The sequence below is a fragment of the Malus domestica genome, chromosome 02 (assembly GCF_042453785.1).
Source record: "Malus domestica chromosome 02, GDT2T_hap1".
Taxonomy (NCBI): Eukaryota; Viridiplantae; Streptophyta; class Magnoliopsida; order Rosales; family Rosaceae; genus Malus; species Malus domestica.
This window is the reverse complement of record NC_091662.1, coordinates 16,197,700-16,215,129: the sequence shown is the minus strand read 5'-3', so window position 1 is coordinate 16,215,129 and position 17,430 is coordinate 16,197,700. Positions and strand designations below refer to the sequence as shown.

Genomic DNA, 17,430 nt, shown 5'->3' with positions numbered 1-17,430 from the left:
CCACAAAAGCTTCACCATAAAAGCTTCACCAACAAAAGCTTCACCTACAAACCTTCAACACAAAAGCTTCACACTATCTTGATCAAGATAGTGTGAAGCAAAATCAATTCATGGTACCCAACAAAGCTTCAACCTCAAAGCTTCACCTACAAAGCTTCAACACCAAAGCTTTAAAAAAAAATATATATATATATATATATATATATATTTTCGAAAATTCGAAAATTCGAAAATTCAAAAATTCAGAAATTCGAAAATTCGAAAGTTCAAAAAAAAAATTGAAAAAAAAAATTGCCTAGGCCTCCTCTTCTTTGAGCCTAACAACTTTCATAACAAATATATATGAAGAAGGAGTTTTTGGCTACCACTTAGAAAGGAAATGCCTCATTCATCAACTCCATCGACCGGAGACTTAGGGGACTCCTACCATATGCTACTAAACCTTGATACTCGGAAGTCTTACGACCACTCAGTGACTTGGATTTTTCAAGTCTCCAAACGAGAAGTTTTCCTCACTAGGGAAATTAAGGGAGCACTACCTCAACCTACATGCTTCACTCACAAAGCTTCAACATACAAGATTCAACAAAAGGAAAAATTCAAAGAACTTAGTGAACAAGGTCTTGGTGTATTTAACACAATACGTTGAAATGAAGCAAAGCTTGTTTATTGATATCTCCGATAAGTTACAAATATGTACATATACATGAATCAAAATAAACAAACAAGAGGGAGCCTTCACAAAGGTTGCTCAGGAGAAGTCTTAGCAGTCGGCAGAGCCCCAGAAAGAGGAGGCACCAGAGGGTGATTATTCGGAGCTTCAGTACTAGGCAGAACCCCAGAATGATAAGGCACCGAAGGTTGATCATTTGGAGCTTCGTTATGCGGTACAGCCCCAGAAGACGAAGGCAATAAATGCCTTTGGAACAAACCCACAAATCTCTGATGATCAAGTAAAATCTGACCATCAGATTCCTGCAACTGGTCAAGCTTCCTCTTCATGTTTGTAGCATAGTCATGTGCGAGCATGTGCAACTGTTTATTCTCATACTTAAGCCCTCTGATCCTTTGTTTAAGACTTATCACTTCAACCGCTAATGATTCAACTTGGCGGGTTCGAGCAAATAGGTGTTGGGCCATATTAGACACAGAACCTGCACACTGAACACTCAAAGCAAGAGAATCCTTAACAGCCAACTCATCAGACCATTTGGAAAGTAGTCTGTTATCTTTGAGAGTGAGAAAGTTCCTGGCCACCACCGCAGCAGTCATATCATTCTTTATCGCAGAGTCCCCAATGGTAAGAGAACCAGTAGGGGATAAGAAGGATGGGCGCCATATGTTGTCTTGAGAAGGCATGGCTACCTCTTCACCAAAGTTCAAGTCAAAACGACGGTCGAATGGGCCAGACATTCTCAGAAATAATGAATGAGAAATGAGGTGCAATAAATCTCTGAAGTAAGGGGAAAATTCCTACAAGCAATAACTCTCTGAATGTACTTCTTGCACACAATTGGTGCCCTTATAACAGAAAGAGCAACAGGATCGTTGGTTCAAAAATCGAAGAGGCATCACTCTCCGGATTCTGAAGAGGCACCACTTTCCATACGCAACATCAGCTCCTCGAGTACCACAGATAACTTTGCCAAAGATCTCTGACAAAGTTTAGACACATAAATTTTGAAGGTCCAGCTACCCTATTATTACCCACAAGGGTAAAGGAACAACACCACTGCTTGATAACTAGAAAGTCTTAATGTGTGTCAACCTCCGTGCTCCGTGGCAAGGCAGACAAGTAAAAATGCCTAACCTTTATTCACATTCGAGAAAACATTCCCAACAAGATTGCTTGCTCAACAATCGAAGAGGCACCGCCCCCCGAATCTCGAGAGCCAAACTCCCAACAGGATTACTTTCTCAAAAATCGAAGAAACACTGCTATCCGAATCTCAAGAGTCAGACTCCCAACAGGATTGCTTTCTCAAAAATCGAAGAGGCACCGCTCTCCGAATCTCAAGAGCCAGACTCCCAACAGGATTACGTGCTCAAAAATCGAAGAGGCACCGCCCTCCGAATTTCGAGAGCTAGACTCCCAACAGGATTACTTTCTCAAAAATCAAGAGACACTACTCTTCGAATCTCGAGAGCCAGACTCTCAACATGATTGCTTTCTCAAAAATCGAAGAGGCACCGTTCTCTGAATCTCGATAGCTAGATCCCCGACAGGATTACTTGTTCGAAAACCGAAGAGGCATCGCTCTCCGAACTTCGAGAGCCAGATTTCCTTGGATTACGCTTGTCTGTAATCTTCACACGCAACATCAACTTTCCAGATACCACAGACTACTTTTTCAAAGTGCTCTGACAAAGTTAAAACACGTGAAGTTTGCAGCTCCCACTACATTGCTATGACCAAGAAATGTAAAGGAATAACACTACTACTTGTTGTTAGGGAGACTCCTATATATGTCGGCATCCATCCTCCACAGCCAGGCAAACCTGCAAATAAAAGAAATGCTCAACTTTTCTTCATATTTTTTATGGCACTCTCAGCAGAGTCTCTCGAAATACTCAGCTTCTTTTCCTCCCGATAATACATCTGCAAACAAGCCACACCAGAGCAAGAGTATCCTATATCATGCTTTTTCCCTGTCTTTTCCTTTGGCCTTATTCTTACCTGCAAGACAAGGAGAAAGAGAGCAATCAGTCAGCACTTGGAATCAAGCTTCTAGTCAGGAACTAACTACCTGGAACCCCTTGCCTGATTACTTACCTGGCATTTCTCTCGAGTACTCATCTTCAACATCTTATGCTTCCAGAGAAGATACAACATCTGCTTGAGGAACATATAAGGCAAGTGAGAAGGATACAAGGAAGCATGTGGAGACAAGCGTAACAGAACACGTGCCGATACATCCACTACTTTGTCAACAACAAAAGTATCCCATATCATCAGGGTCGAACGTACTCTAGATTTGATGGACTTGTTTTGACCCTCAAATTCTTGAGTCGGCCTTATACTCTGAAGGAAACCAGAAAACCCTCCAGCCCAGTTCAAGAATAAGTCTGTGGAAAGTTACTTCTTTAAAAGCAAAAGTATCTCATATCATCTCTTCTCCATTTGCTTTTCCTTATCCTTGGTGCTATTTACGACACAAGGAGAAGGAGAACAATCAACCAGAAGCCGAAGTCGAACCTCCGATCCAGGTTGCTTACTTGGAAGTCTGATTGCTTACCTTGTCTGTTACCTCATTTGGCAAATCTCCTAGCTCGACGACTTGTGAAACTTCTACTATAGGGTTTGGAATGCACTTGACCAAGCCTGAAACTACAAGTAAGCTTCAAGTGAAATTGATACATTACCTTGTGCATCTTCATCAGTTAAAGATACCACCCTTGGATGGAGGAAAAGTACTTCCAGAGAAGATGCCACATCTACATATGAGACAGATAAGGCAAGTGAAAATGATACCACACTTCAGTACTTAGAAGTTTCGTGATTACTCAATAGCTTGGATCTTACAAGTCCCCAACCGAGGAGCTTCCCTCACTCGGGAACTTAGGGGAGCACTGTTTGTACCATACTTGACCAATCCCGAAACTACTGAGCACCGGTTAACGTTATAACGTCCAGGACCCAGAAGAGTTTCCCTTCAACCAGGAGGCCAATTACAGAGCGACACGTGTCGACATCAGAAGCCAATCATAACACGACACGTGTCAACATCAGAAGCCAATCACAACACGACACGTGTCAATGTCAGAATGAAACTAGAAACTCTCTTTTATAAATAGAGATCATTCTCTCACAATATTTCCCAATGTCATTTGTACTAAATCATTCACTAGTACTCAATAAAGGAGAGATTGAACCTATGTACTTGTGTAAACCCTTCACAATTAATGAGAACTCCTCTACTCCGTGGACGTAGCCAATCTGGGTGAACTATGTACATCTAGTGTTTGCTTCCCTGTCTCTATCCATTTACATACTTATCCACACTAGTGACCAGAGCAATCTAGCGAAGGTCACAAACTTAACACTTTCTGTTGTACCAAAGTCCTCACTGATTTTGTGTATCAACAAATAATATGTTTTAGGTCTTGAAATCAAGTCTTAAGGGCTGTGTGACTATTTGGACCCAAAATGATAGTTTATGTTGGGCCCATAATTAATTTCACCCCAATGAATGTGGCCTCGGGAATCTTCAAATATTCTCAAGAAGGGCCTAGCCCAATGGAATTCGACCTAGTCCTATTAGGAAAAGATTCATGGATAAGGGGGACGGACGAGTGCTAGTATAACAAGGAATCCTTAGAAACCAATTATGCTTCTAATAAGGAAAAATGCCAAGAATCAAGGGTTGAGTCTAGGTGATAATAGAGTTAGATTCAGAGTCCTACATGGACCAGGACTAGCCTAAGCTTATTCAGATTTGATTAAGGAATTGGAGTCTGAATGAAACTCCACTTCGGTCATGAGAAATTGCTATTGTAAATAGAGAGGGGAGTGCATCATTCAAAGCCCTTCCAAATCATCACACAAAATTGCACTACGCAAACTCTTACTTTACGTGAAACCTCTCAAGCATCTTGAGATTTTTATTTTACTTTTTTTTTTGCCAACACATTTTCAATTTGGATAAACAGCAATGTGTTGGCAACCTAAATAAACAACATTGTTTTGGTAACAGGCAACATCTTCAGTTTGAATAAAAAGCACTGGAGCCGTAGAATCAACCAACCGATGAGCACATCTAGAACCCGAAGGTCTAAATATTTGAATTTGGATCCGAGGGTTAGAGTGGAAACAGCCATAACAAAGACAGTTTTCATCTAGTGATTGGCCTTCAATTTTAGACCACCCACTTGAGCAGAAAATGCACCCGACCAATAAAGATTCAGGCGACCAAAAAACACAAAACAAAAAAGATTCGGATTTCGGTCGTCAGCCTAGTTGTGGACTTGTAGTTGGTTCTTTTCACACGTGAGCCCTTCGGTGGCTATACATGGAAGAATCTGTGGCCCGGAATGGGATTCCACCACAACTGCTAAAATGGAAATTTTAATAATTATTATTTTCAGAAAAATACGAAATAGGATAATCAGAGAGACTGAGAGGACATTCAATATTATTTTAATTAATTATTAAAAGACACCAGCAAAAGCGGGAAACTTCGAACCAGGAAAAGCCCCACCACGTACAACTCTCACTCTCCCTCTCTCTAGGGTTTGAACACAGAGCCGCCGTGTGAAAGCAGCCATGGACGACGTTAGGGCAAGCTCTGCTTGGGTCGCAAGCCATTCTTCTCATGTCGTCGTCGACTCTTCAGGTCTCTCCACACCTTTGTCTCTGAGCAACTGAGCAAAATGCCGCATTTTGATTATTCTGCTCATTCAAATTTTTAATTTGTTTCTCTAGCTTTCCCTTTTGCTTATTTTAATTGGGTTTTTTAATTATTTATTTTGTTAATTTTTTAAAGGGATTGAGAAAGTGGCGGAGAGGATAGATACAATTCCGAAGGTGAAATGGGATTTCGAAGGAATACACTATTTCGACAATGGGCCTCTCACCGTTCAGTATCTCTTTGTGTTGGACGCTTTGAATTTCTGCTTTTGGCCTGGTATTTATATCCATTTCTTTTCGTTCTTTTTTAATTTGTTGGATATGTCAATGTAATTCCTTGTCATTTTTTAGCTCGGATTTTATTGTTGTTAGTCATGCAGAGCACTTGATTAGTTTAATAGTACTACTGTAAGCTAACTAAGGGGAAGGGGGAGGGTTTGAACCCGGGCTGCAATGCCTTTGTTTCGGGGTTTATGTGTCTGGTCAAGATATATACCTGTGTGTTTATACTTTTGCACTTTCCATTTTTCCTTTACTGAGCCAAGTTGCGGCAATTCGGTCAGATAGAGTGTTGTTTATAAATGTGCTGCCTAAAGTTATCAAGATTTAAAATTTTCCATGTATAGGCATTGTGTGTTTGGTGCAGTGTGGGTTTTCAGTATGCGGTTGAAGAAACAGATCGGTCATGCTATAGATTGAATAATTTTATATATCACTGTCAGCAAATGCTAGATTCAGTGACAGCAAAATCGAACTATAAGAGCGGCAAAAGTATAATCATCAAGATTTAGTACAAAAGTCTGAGCAAGTTATAGATTCATTTTCCTTATACCTTTTTTTACAAATTTCTGTAGTTTGATCCACTAAAACTTTTGTGCTAAATTGTTTCTTTGTTTTTGTTGACAGATAAGGACTTAAATTATGACAATTTGGCTGCTGGTCTAAAGGAAGCAATACAAAATGACAAATCTGTGTTTGATGCTGATCGTTTGCAGAAATACACCGGTACTTCTATTCTTGAACACATATCTCTATGTTCATACTAATGTTATGTCACATACAATGCCATTTACGCGGTAATTGGGATATATATCAAGCATACTTCTTTGTCCCAGTTGGTAGAAGAAAAATGAATGTTATTAATAAATAAAAAAAGAGATTTCAGATAATGTACTCGTGCCTCCATAGAACCTTAAATTTATGAATGAGAAACTGAGCTATTGAAAACAAGTTTGCCGTCATAATTTCTGACTTCGGTGATGCTTTTTCACCAGACAGTAATTTGTTTAAAATGTTTCATGTCATAAGGTTCTGAACTGCGGGAGCTGTTGAAATGGCCTAGGCCATTACCTTTGGAGGATGAGAGAGTTCGTTTGCTGCATGAGGTGAGATTTACCTTTACATTTACAAAAGCTTTTATTCTTGCATTTTATCTTCTTTCTGTTAATAAATGCTATTCAGGTTTCCTTTTGTTTGATTTTTTGTAACTGGTTCTGTAACTAAGATGTGCCCTATCTATCCAAAATATTGCTAACTTTTGTGGCCTAGGTTGGGTTTGAGCTTGAGAGAAGCTTTGACGGCAAAGCATCCAACCTTGTGGAGTCCTGTGGAAAGTCAGCGGTTAAGCTTGTTGCTCTTGTTACTCGTCACTTTCCTGGTATATTTTAGGGTTTAAAATATAGCTGTATGGTTTGTACTGCATGGTTTGTAGTTGTTATTTCCCAGGAAACAGGCATATTGACTGTAATTAATTAAACTTTTTAGGTTTCAGAGACCACTCGGTATACAAAGGCCACCAAGTATTTTTGTATAAAAGAGCTCAGATATTTGCAGCAGATTTATGGGGAGCATTTGGCGGCCAAGGATATGGAGAATTTTATGACATTGGCTCAATCACTATTATGGCGGACTACATTGTTCCAGCCGTGCTTAGACAGCTGGGTGTGCTGAAGTATAGTGCAACCCTTGCCAGCACAATTGAGGCTAATACCCAAATAGTTGCAGGCAGTGAGGAGGAAGTCGAACTGCGAGCATGCTCCATATATGCTGTGGAGAAAATGAAAGAGTTGATCAGTATGAAATCAGGGAAGAAGGTATGGTTTATTTTCAGTCCTGGTCATAGTGTGTAATATGTTGTACTTGAATTTTTAAATTCTTTCCGTGGCTGCATTTATGTAATGAAAATTCAGATTTTTTTCTTTTACCTAAGTGTCCTGCACCAGTTCTATTCTCACCCAAGTGAACTGTTGTCGGACCATGTCATACCTCTGCACTAGAAACTGCGTTGAACATATCCTGAAACAGTTTTCTTTTTTTAATCATTTCAATCCAGTCTCTTTGATTTTACTTGTGGGGTTTCTTTTTCAGGTGCTGAGTATTGAGTTAGACCTTTGGCTTTGGTCTTTTGGCATTCAGTGTCCTGCACTGCAACACCATCGCACCCTCTCAATATATTATTGAGTGCACTATATCTCATTGTACTCCTTTGCTATATATGTCCTTGGGAGAAAGGAAAATTTTGGGCTTTGAAGTTTCTAGTTAAAGTCTTTGGATGAGTATGAAACAGGTTCTGGCATCCTATTTCCTTTCGCAAATTTTGCGGCTTTTATAATTTTGCATAGTGCAACTAGTTTAATTGTTGAACAAATGAAGATCAATAGGAAGGTTATGGTAACTAAATGATTTAGTATGTAGTTTCCAACTGATACTTTCTTTACCATGTGTCAATTTTTGTTTTGATTTTATTGAACAAACGATTTTATATGGCTCTTGAAATGTGGCAGCAGGTGTTTAGTATTTCCTTGTGATCATAGAATTGCATTGCATGAGAAGAGATGTGCTCTTCGAATTGGTGCATGATTTTTGCTTATTATTGTCTTATGAGTTCACTAAATCTCACTTCAAGTCAGAGTCGAGTTTTAAACACTACTTCTGCAGGTGTCTGTTCCTCAAATTGGTATACATGCAGTAAAAACTACCATCCATGTATAAAATTATATCATGGCTCTGATCTACCCTGTGAGGATTAGTTCTATCTTGACAGTCCTTGTGTATTCCAATCATAAATGGGTATAAATACTTACAGACGTATTACTAAACTTATTATACATTGGCAATTTAGCAGTTTAGAAGATGCATGGCGAAAATCAACCCTAACATTATGGCCAATATTGACGTGTAAGTAACTCAGCTGATCAGAGAAGCAGCATGGTTGAATCAGAGTGATGACGAAAGCATATTCTATGTGCTAATGCCTAGTTCAGATTTTCCAGCTCCCGTCTAAATATTTATGTGCTGCTGCTATAATAGTTTTTTGTTTCAAACCTGCAGTGATTCTGATAGGCTAAATAGGGTTGAACTTTTGGCTGCATGATTTTTTTCGTGATCCTTTTGCCCTAGTACAATACTTGCACTGCTTACATAGAATGTAGATGGTTTACTTTGACAATTCAGTTCTACTTTCTATTATGCCAATACATGCGTGACTTGGTAGCAATGAAAAATATACGCTGAAATGTCTTTTATTTACTGAGCACTCTTGATGATAGTTATGTTGCAGAGCTAGGGTTCCTTGTCGTTGGCAAATTTCCATCATAAGTACATTTTAGGACATCTGGCTTCCTCACTATCCAGGGACCAACAGGAACCTTGTTTTCTTTTGGGCGAATATCCTGTGCATTTAGAGAAAATTTAAACATATCAATAGTCTTTTATGACAAACCGTTTCTGTTTATAAATAATTTATTGTGAGCTTTGTCATAGGAAAGCACATTGCCTCCTTATGCTTCTAGCCTTGCGTTAGTTACCTTGGTGTACACAAGAAAAAGTTTGATCAATTATGACTTCTGTCGATAGCTTAGACCTTTTTGAGCATTAGGAGTCCTCTTATCAATATGGATTGAGGGATCATCCGAGTTAAAGTAGAATATAACTGTACTGTGTAATTGAGTTCTTATATTTTGGGAATACTTAAGATTTGACTAGAAGAGCTCTTCTTGAACCATGAATATATTGTGAAAAAAAAAATTAGGAGAGAACTCTTATTTATATTTGTATGTAATATCATCTAGATACGTAGCTATTGCAACAGCAGTGGGAGATTTACATTTTTGCATGAATAGAATATAAGCTATTGCATTAAGCATCTAGATACATAGCTATGGTAATGTAGCAGCCCGTTAGTTGGAAACATTTTTGCAGATGATATAGTTGTAGTATTAGTTAGGGTAATATAAATCTGTAGGAGGCTTTGCCAGAAATGGTTACCTGGTCAAAGATAGATGTTGGGATTGCTATAGTTGCAACAGCATTGGGAGAGTCAACTATTCCTGAAATTCTTCCCTCACACGGGCAGCATGACAACAGAAGATAGCTCTGATATATGACATATGCCATATCCGTATGGAAGACTACAATAATATATTTAGGTAGGCATGTCTTTCGGTGTCTCGGTGTATGCTTGTGATTGTGCGTTTGTGGGGAATCGTCTATGTGATAAAGAGAGAGGTCGAAAACCTGTTCTTTGGAGTATCCAAATTTAGAGAGGTAGTCAATTGCATTGAGTACTGCTGGCTTGTAAGCCACAGTTGCATCTAGGTAATGCTGCTTCCCACTCTCGTCAACACTGATGCCCTCAAACACCAACCATTCTGAGAATCTTGGCTCAATCAGGCCTGTCTCAAAGATTGGGTTCACGTGAAGAGGAGTTGGCCCCATTGGTGTGAGGTATTCTTTCATTCCGCCTCTTATAATTTCACACCTGATAACATAATCGTATAGGGTAAACTCTGAATTGTATTATATATCATGCAATGTATTTATTTATCAGTATGTGTGTGTGTGTCTGCATGTTGTGTTGTAGAAAGTTTAGCTTTTATGACCAGCTCCAGCTTTTCCTCACAAAGCCCCTGGTTTGGATATAGTAACGTTAAGAGATGAGATGTGAAATTTGTACTTGAGCTCCAGGAAACCGCTCATCTCAATTGCCCCGCAGAGTGAGATTTCACCATCACCCTGGGATTTGCTCCTTCAACAAATACTGGAAGGTATATTAACCACTACTAAGATTTTTTATGTCACAATTGCCTCCATTTTCTCTTCCTGGAATTGTTCTTGCGGCCTCCATGGCTATCTTTTCCCATTCAGGAGTGCCCTCTTTGATCTATGAATAACCAGTGTGTGTTACTAGTATAACAATATTTTATAGGTAAAAATTGGACAGCATGGTTATTGTCTCTGTGCAGTAGGCTGCAGAAGTTAAAATTCTTTTAGCATGAACCAATGTTTTATAGAAATTTAGTCGTGTTGGAGGTTTTTCATTGTTAATTTGATACCCTTAACTAAATATTTTTCAATTCAGCAATACCCCTCCAAGGACGCAACCTTCTGTTGATGGGAGGTTAGCCAATGGTCATTGATGCAAAGCCTCACATAATTTCATAGACTTGAGTCCATTTTCTTCAAGTTCTCTCTGCCTTTCATTCCATATGTTCAGGAGTTCCATTGGCGGTGCTGTTCCAACTAGTCCAGGATGGATTAGCGCTGGGAATCTCACTCCTGCCATGCATATACAAGAGTACGTTAGAGGCAACACTCGTAGCACTAGGGATGAGTACCTTTATGAATCGTTTAGTGGCATTATTAGCACGAGAAAAGAAAACAGGTTGAGATTTCACCTGGTATGTGAGGCGAGTAGGCGTATATCCCTTTGAAATACCAAATAGCTTTGGTTGCAGAAGGAAAATGGTCAGTCAGGAAACACCCTCCATTTTCTCTGTCAAATGTTGCTGTGAAACCCCATTCATCTCCTGGGAGAGGACCCAGGTTGCATATCTCAACTACCAGAAGATCACCTGGCTGTGCTGGAATTCCATCCGTACCTAAAATTCTTATCGGGTCACTGAGGTAATGAGCCTGCACCAAGTTTGAAAATTCTTATCTGTTACGTTAAATTATCATTCTACATGTTCTTGTTCATACACCTGATAGGATTATACATGAGTGGCGTCTGTTGATCAGGATAATTTGTAGACTCAAGATCTTAACCCGATCCTATAACATGTTATTGGACTTTTTATCGGTTTAAAACTATTTCAAGCGTTAGTTTATAACTTTATATACATGCTCTTGATGAACTAGTGTAAAAACAGGGAGCATAGTTAAGTATGTTCTATACAACAGAGGATAAATACAACAGAACAATTTGCTTAATTTTTACTTTGCTGAACAATCCAGCATTTAAATTTTTTACCCCAGAAACATGTAAATATGCAATCATACTATGTTTGAGGATCTTTGTTTGAAAAGTAGAACTGCATGATACTTTGCACATACAATTCATGTCATTTTTTCGCTCTTCCGAAATTTATGGAACTCGGTTTTAACGATTGCTCTTCCAAACTACATGGAACTCAGTAGAAGTGGAAAAGATACAAAACAAACATGAAGGTGAAGGTGAACTTACAATGGAGGGATCGAAATATTTGATGTCCTCTGCAGTGTACTCTTTGGTAATACCACCCCCACTGAAATCCACCATCTCGACCCGAAAAACCTCTCCAGCTGCCACTTCTGCCACTGGTGGTATGTTCGGGTGCCATCGGTTGTGAAGAGGAAGCTTCTGTTCCCATGGCTTCTTCTTCATGTCTATAGGCACAACCAGTCTCGGTCCATAAAATGCCATTACTCGGCGAGTCTTTGAGTTTCGATGTTTTGATCTCTACTGAATGCAATTGGGAAAGTCAAGGTAAAATTAGATACAAGATTCTCTGTTGTGGATAAAATCATTTGAAACATTCAAAATTCATATTAAGATGGAAATTTGACAGCCATGAAAGGAATTAGTAACCACTTATTAGTCATTACTTTTCTTCTTTTTTTCTTCGCCTTCAAGTGGATGGACCACTTTGAACTGATTGAGATTTTGTCACAGTTGCTTTTGAAAATTTGGATTGCTTGAGAATAAGAACATTTTGCTTATAGTACTATGGAAAAAGTTTAGCCACCAATTAAAGAATAATCCCCTCTACTCTACTTGCTCAATTTTTTTTGGTCTTTGATTTAACATCTAAAAGAATTTGAAATCTTGTACTGTAGATTCCTATCCGATAAGTTTTCGGAGTCCTACTATGTATTAGTGGATTATATTAACCCATGAATTCTTGAGTGCATGTTTAACTGTTAAATTCGGCAATGTATGTCAGATGTTGGTGCGCTCTTGAATTTTCGGGTTTGGACGGGAATTGGCTAACTCAAGTTGCCTTCTCCTTCTTAGAGGACCCTACAAATTGGAATCTTAAGGATATTGCTGCTATTTTGTGTATGATGAATTGAACTTTGGGTTGTTCGTATAGAGAAATTGTTGCTCTCTTTGATTTTTCTGGCTGGTCCCAACAGCTGTTTTGTAGGGTTTTTTTAATAATTTGATTGGGAATTTGGATTATGATGTGTAGACTACTGAGAATTGGGATTACTGACATGATTAATTAGACTAAGAATCTTATCTTATTATTCGACATGTTACATCATTCTATTTATTACATCATATTATCTTAATTTTTGTTTAGATTTTTTATGGTGCATGCCACTTATCCTAATGAGTGATGGTTGATAAAATGACATATTTATTGTGTCAATTATATCATAATACGTGAAATATTAGATAAGACTTAATAGTAATTTGTGTTATACTTAGTATTACGATTTGGTGATATTTTCTCTTTCACTTTGTGAGTGAGGTTTTAGTTTTGATTATCGTGGATGATAATTATGATCAAAGTATTGTGGTCGACTCGTCTTGTATCCAGTTTGCCCAAATCTTCACCCCCTTAGTGTGAATATATCCTTAAGATTAAAATAATATATATTAAACTACATTCAAGTTTGCACCCGCCTAAGAAGAGTGGGATATGGCATACTAAACTCAAGGACTTAAACGCGTTTAATTTGGCATTAAAGCCGAACGTGATAATGAATCTCTCGTATGCTTATCTTATTCTTCATGCTCTGCTGAGATCAACAATAGTAAACTACATTTCAAACATTATCTCATAGATTAGGTATGTGTACGGACTTGAATTTTTTGTTGTCAAATGCCTTATCCTTCTACCCATAGATAAGTAATCAATTCACCAAATTAGAGTTTCTCTTTGTTTTGTTGTGACTGACCAACAGGACCACAGTCCAACTTCTTCACTCTTTTGTGGCTGAACCGATTGTATATTATAGCATAGTCGTGTTAGAAACAACTTCCGGAATGAAGGGGACTAAACAAGAATAAGAGAGATCCATTGATGAAGATCCGTCCCCTTCTCTTTTCTCGGAATAAAAAGAGGATACGGACAAAATTGATGAAACGAAAGGGATCGAGTGAATGGGGAGGAACAAACAAAGGATCAATTTCACTTTGAAGAAACATGGTACAAAAAAAGACCCATTTATGAAACTTATTATCTATTTATGTTAATCGAGGTGATAAAGATGTATGATTTTTCTTCTTAATCTCATATGTTGATTTTATGTTACTTGACTACAAGGTAATATTGTAGATTTTTCTTCATAACATTAATCCGAATATGTTCTAATCGAGTACGAGATATCACCAATCTTCACCTTTCTTTTCATTGGACTTGTAAGTACTAGATTAGATGCTCCTACACATATTTTCCATATTTTTCAATGCGTGTTATCTCCAAGACCATACATATTGAATTTCTAGTTTCTTAACAAGGCTTGAAGGACAAATAATAAAAATTAGGGGGTTAAGATTAAATTCAATAATGCTAAGGTCACCATGACAACTTTGGTTATCCACTATTGTAAATGAGAAAAAAGTGAGGTCAAAGAGGGGGGAATACCAAATGAATGGAAATTTTAAAATTAGTTTGTCTCGAGCAAGAATTTGTAGCTCAAATTGTTAAGAGCATTTACGTATTTGAGATCTTATGTTCAATTCACCCCCTCGCTTTTGCATGGTTAAGACAATAAGAAAAAAGGTGAATTGGCTCCTCTAATCCTAATCCTAGTAGTATCACAGTTGTAAACTTTACACTCAAACATTTATCCAAAATCCATCCATAAACAACCCAATGCATTAAGTTTTCAAATAAAACTGATGACAAATATAAGATTTTCAAATGACTGTAGTACTAAGTGACAAGTCCAATTTGAGTTAAGAGTTTAATTTCTAAATTAACATGCAGATTCTTTTTAGGATAGCCAAAGGCCGAAGGTCAAGCCCATGAAAAGGAGGGAATTTTCTTTTCATGCAAGTTCTAGCAGTATTTTAAGCTAATCATCAACTTTACATTGTAAAACAGATACGCAAAATAATATGTTAGTGTAAAATTTTTTGTGTCTGGTAGTCAACCCAAGTGAATAGCCTGACCCACACACAAAAGAGTCTAGCCATTGCATTAAAGTTTGTACCTACATAGATATATAGACCAAGTGATACATAAATACAAAATAGCACCATCATAATTCTTTAGACCAACTTCAATTCTTGAATCCAAACCCAAATATTTAGGTCCATTACAGAAAGACTTAAAATTTATTAATTGTTGTGGAATGGTTTTAACCTTAGTTTTTTTAGGTAAGGCCATCTCTAACCGAAGGGTCCAGAGGGCCAAATGGCCGAAAATAGCCCTAAAACCGTCTCCAACCAAGGGCTGGGCCAGAGGGCTTTGGAATCTGGGAGGGCCCCACGGGATCAGGGAGGGCTGGAGGGCTGGCTGCTTTCGGCCAGCCAGCCAGCCCCGGGCTGGCTATTTTTTTTTTAATGTTTTCCTATTGTTGTCGGTTATAACCGACAGCATTAAAGAAGAATTTTTTAATACTGTGGGTTATAACCGACAATATTAGTTATTCAAAAGCAAAATTTTTATTTTTAATTACTATTAGTGTCGGTTATAACCGACACTAATAGTTTGAATTTTTTTTAATATAACGGCTAGTAGCCGTTGTATTAACTTTTTTTTTTTTTTATGAATTTAAACTTCTTTTTTTTCCTTTTCATATGAATCATATTTTGTTTCAATTCTATTTTACAAAATTTGTTTCAATTTTTTTTTTAAATTCTATTTTTTTTCCTATAACTTCTATTTTACAAAATTTGTTTCATATTTTTTTTTAAATTCTATTTTTTTTCCTATAACTTCTATTTTACAAAATTTGTTTCATATTTTTTTTTTAAATTCCATTTTTTTCCTATAACTTTTATTTCACAAAATTTGTTTCAATTTTTTTTTAAATTCTATTTTTTTCCTATAACTTCTATTTTACAAAATTTGTTTCATATTTTTTTTCATATAACTTCTATTTTACAAAATTTGTTTCATATTTTTTTAAATTCCATTTTTTTTCCTATAACTTCTATTTCACAAAATTTGTTTCATATTTTTTTTCAATTCTATTTTTTTCCTATAACTTCCTAGGCCATTTATACAACATTAAATTAAATTAAGTAACATGAAACAACATTAAACAATATGAAACAACATTAAATAACATTAACCAACATACAAATTATACAACATAAAAAACCATTTAACAACATGAAACTTAAACTACATTTTTAAAAACATTTAACAACATAAAACTTAAAAGCCTACTTCATGCTTCTTTTGGCCCAAAGATGTGCAACAAGATCCTGTTGTAGGTACTTATTTGTGGCACGAGAACGTATCATTCTATAGTGCCTCATATACTCATTTATAGAGATACTACCAGTTCTTGGATTGAAAGGCAAATTAGGCCCATCATATATTTTTGCTAGAACCCTTCTTGACCTATTTGGATCTTCTTGGTCATCATCGGACTCTCCATCAATATACCCATCTCGCTCATCCTCCACTATCATATTGTGTAATATGATGCAAGACATCATGATTGAGTTCAAATTTTCTCGACTCCACCCTCTTGCCGGTTCGCTGATAATCTTCCACCGTACTTGTAGAATACCGAAAGCTCTCTCAACATCTTTTCAGTATGCCTCTTGGTGTAAGGTAAACAACTTTTCTGCATCATTCCTAGGTTTTGGAATTGCTTGGACAAGTGTCGCCCACTTTGGGTAGATGTCATCTGCCAAGTAATACCCCATATTGTATTCACGGCCGTTGATGTAGTAGTCAAGTTGAGGTGCTTTACCTTCTGTCAAGTTATTGAAGAGGGGTGAACGCCCAAGAACTGTAATGTCATTTTGGGATCCAGGGACTCCAAAGAAAGCATGCCAGATCCATGTGTCATATGAGGCAACTGCCTTTAACACAACAATTGGCTTTCTCGACCTTCCGTTAAAGCCTCATTGCCATCCAGTGGGACAGTTCTTCCAATCCCAATGCATGCAGTCTAATGACCCTATCATGCCCGGAAACCCACGGTCTTCAGCTTTGTGAAGGAGCCGATTCAGATCTTCTTGATTTGGCTCTCGGAGGTACTCGTCTTTGTAAACCTGAACAATTGTGTTACAAAATTCTTCAAGAGTATTAAGGCATGTAGACTCAGACATACCATGGGTTTCATCCATCGAATCAGCTGAGGAGCCATATTCCATCATTCGGAGTGCAACAGTAACCTTTTGATGAGGTGAGAAACCAGGGCAGCCTGCTCTGTCCCGCTTCTGTCGAAAGTATGGATTGACCTGCTGGACATCACGAAGTAAATGCTCGAAGACATGACGCCTCATCCGGAAGCGACGTCTGAAATCCTCTTCTGTGTACACCGAGTTGGGGTTGAAGTAGTTGTTCATCAGATTGGCATGCGCCATCGCTTTGTTTCGTGGTTTGTAAGAGCGACCAGGAACAGAGCCACCCCATTGAAGTTGTTCCTCAGTTGGCTGACACACCATGGCCGCAGCCATGGCTGCTGCCATGTTTTGTTTGTTGCGCCTTACTTGAACTTCTTCATTAGACTCCTCATCTTCTCGTCTCATTTGCGCCCATTTTGCTTCCAATTTGGAATTAGATGAGGACCCCCAATTGGAATTGGATGAAGATCCAAAGTTGGAATTCATTGCAAACTTGAATTGAAAGAGATTGAATTGCAAGAGATTGAATTGAAATAGATTGAATTTAAAGTTGTGTGAA

At 37.8% G+C, this 17,430-nt stretch overlaps 2 protein-coding genes, 1 long non-coding RNA gene and 1 pseudogene across 3 annotated transcripts; 2 read left to right on the top strand and 2 right to left on the bottom strand.

The window, feature by feature from the left end:
* The first annotated feature begins 4,985 nt into the window (after positions 1-4,985).
* On the top strand, positions 4,986-8,122 carry LOC103403904 (uncharacterized). Its single transcript, XM_008342751.4, has 7 exons — positions 4,986-5,333; positions 5,484-5,624; positions 6,254-6,352; positions 6,656-6,732; positions 6,896-7,004; positions 7,112-7,440; positions 7,715-8,122. Exons 1-7 carry the CDS (start codon positions 5,264-5,266, stop codon positions 7,805-7,807), a joined length of 918 nt encoding a protein of 305 aa, XP_008340973.1. The 5' UTR covers positions 4,986-5,263; the 3' UTR covers positions 7,808-8,122.
* Positions 8,123-8,695: 573 nt separating this feature from the next.
* On the bottom strand, positions 8,696-12,029 carry LOC103403894 (uncharacterized; annotated as a pseudogene).
* On the top strand, positions 11,114-12,207 carry LOC139193196 (uncharacterized). The gene is made up of 2 exons (XR_011577606.1): positions 11,114-11,251; positions 11,762-12,207. It is a non-coding gene; the product is annotated as an uncharacterized lncRNA (long non-coding RNA).
* Positions 12,208-16,328: 4,121 nt separating this feature from the next.
* LOC139191294 (uncharacterized) lies at positions 16,329-17,192 on the bottom strand. The gene is made up of 2 exons (XM_070811885.1): positions 16,856-17,192; positions 16,329-16,426 (listed from the first exon to the last, which is right to left on the bottom strand). The coding sequence occupies exons 1-2, from the start codon at positions 17,190-17,192 to the stop codon at positions 16,329-16,331; spliced, it is 435 nt and encodes a 144-aa protein (XP_070667986.1).
* Between the last annotated feature and the right edge of the window lie 238 nt (positions 17,193-17,430).

Excerpts from the sequence above, each read along its gene's own strand:
- LOC103403904 (XM_008342751.4), top strand. The coding sequence starts at position 5,264 with ATGGACGACGTTAGGGCAAGCTCTGCTTGGGTCGCAAGCCATTCTTCT. Across the intron at positions 5,334-5,483 it reads TGTCGTCGTCGACTCTTCAG|GGATTGAGAAAGTGGCGGAG; the intron begins GTCTCTCCACAC and ends AATTTTTTAAAG. Across the intron at positions 5,625-6,253 it reads GAATTTCTGCTTTTGGCCTG|ATAAGGACTTAAATTATGAC; the intron begins GTATTTATATCC and ends TTTTGTTGACAG.
- LOC139191294 (XM_070811885.1), bottom strand. The coding sequence starts at position 17,192 with ATGGTGTGTCAGCCAACTGAGGAACAACTTCAATGGGGTGGCTCTGTT. Across the intron at positions 16,427-16,855 it reads TTCGATGGATGAAACCCATG|ATGACATCTACCCAAAGTGG; the intron begins GTATGTCTGAGT and ends ATTACTTGGCAG.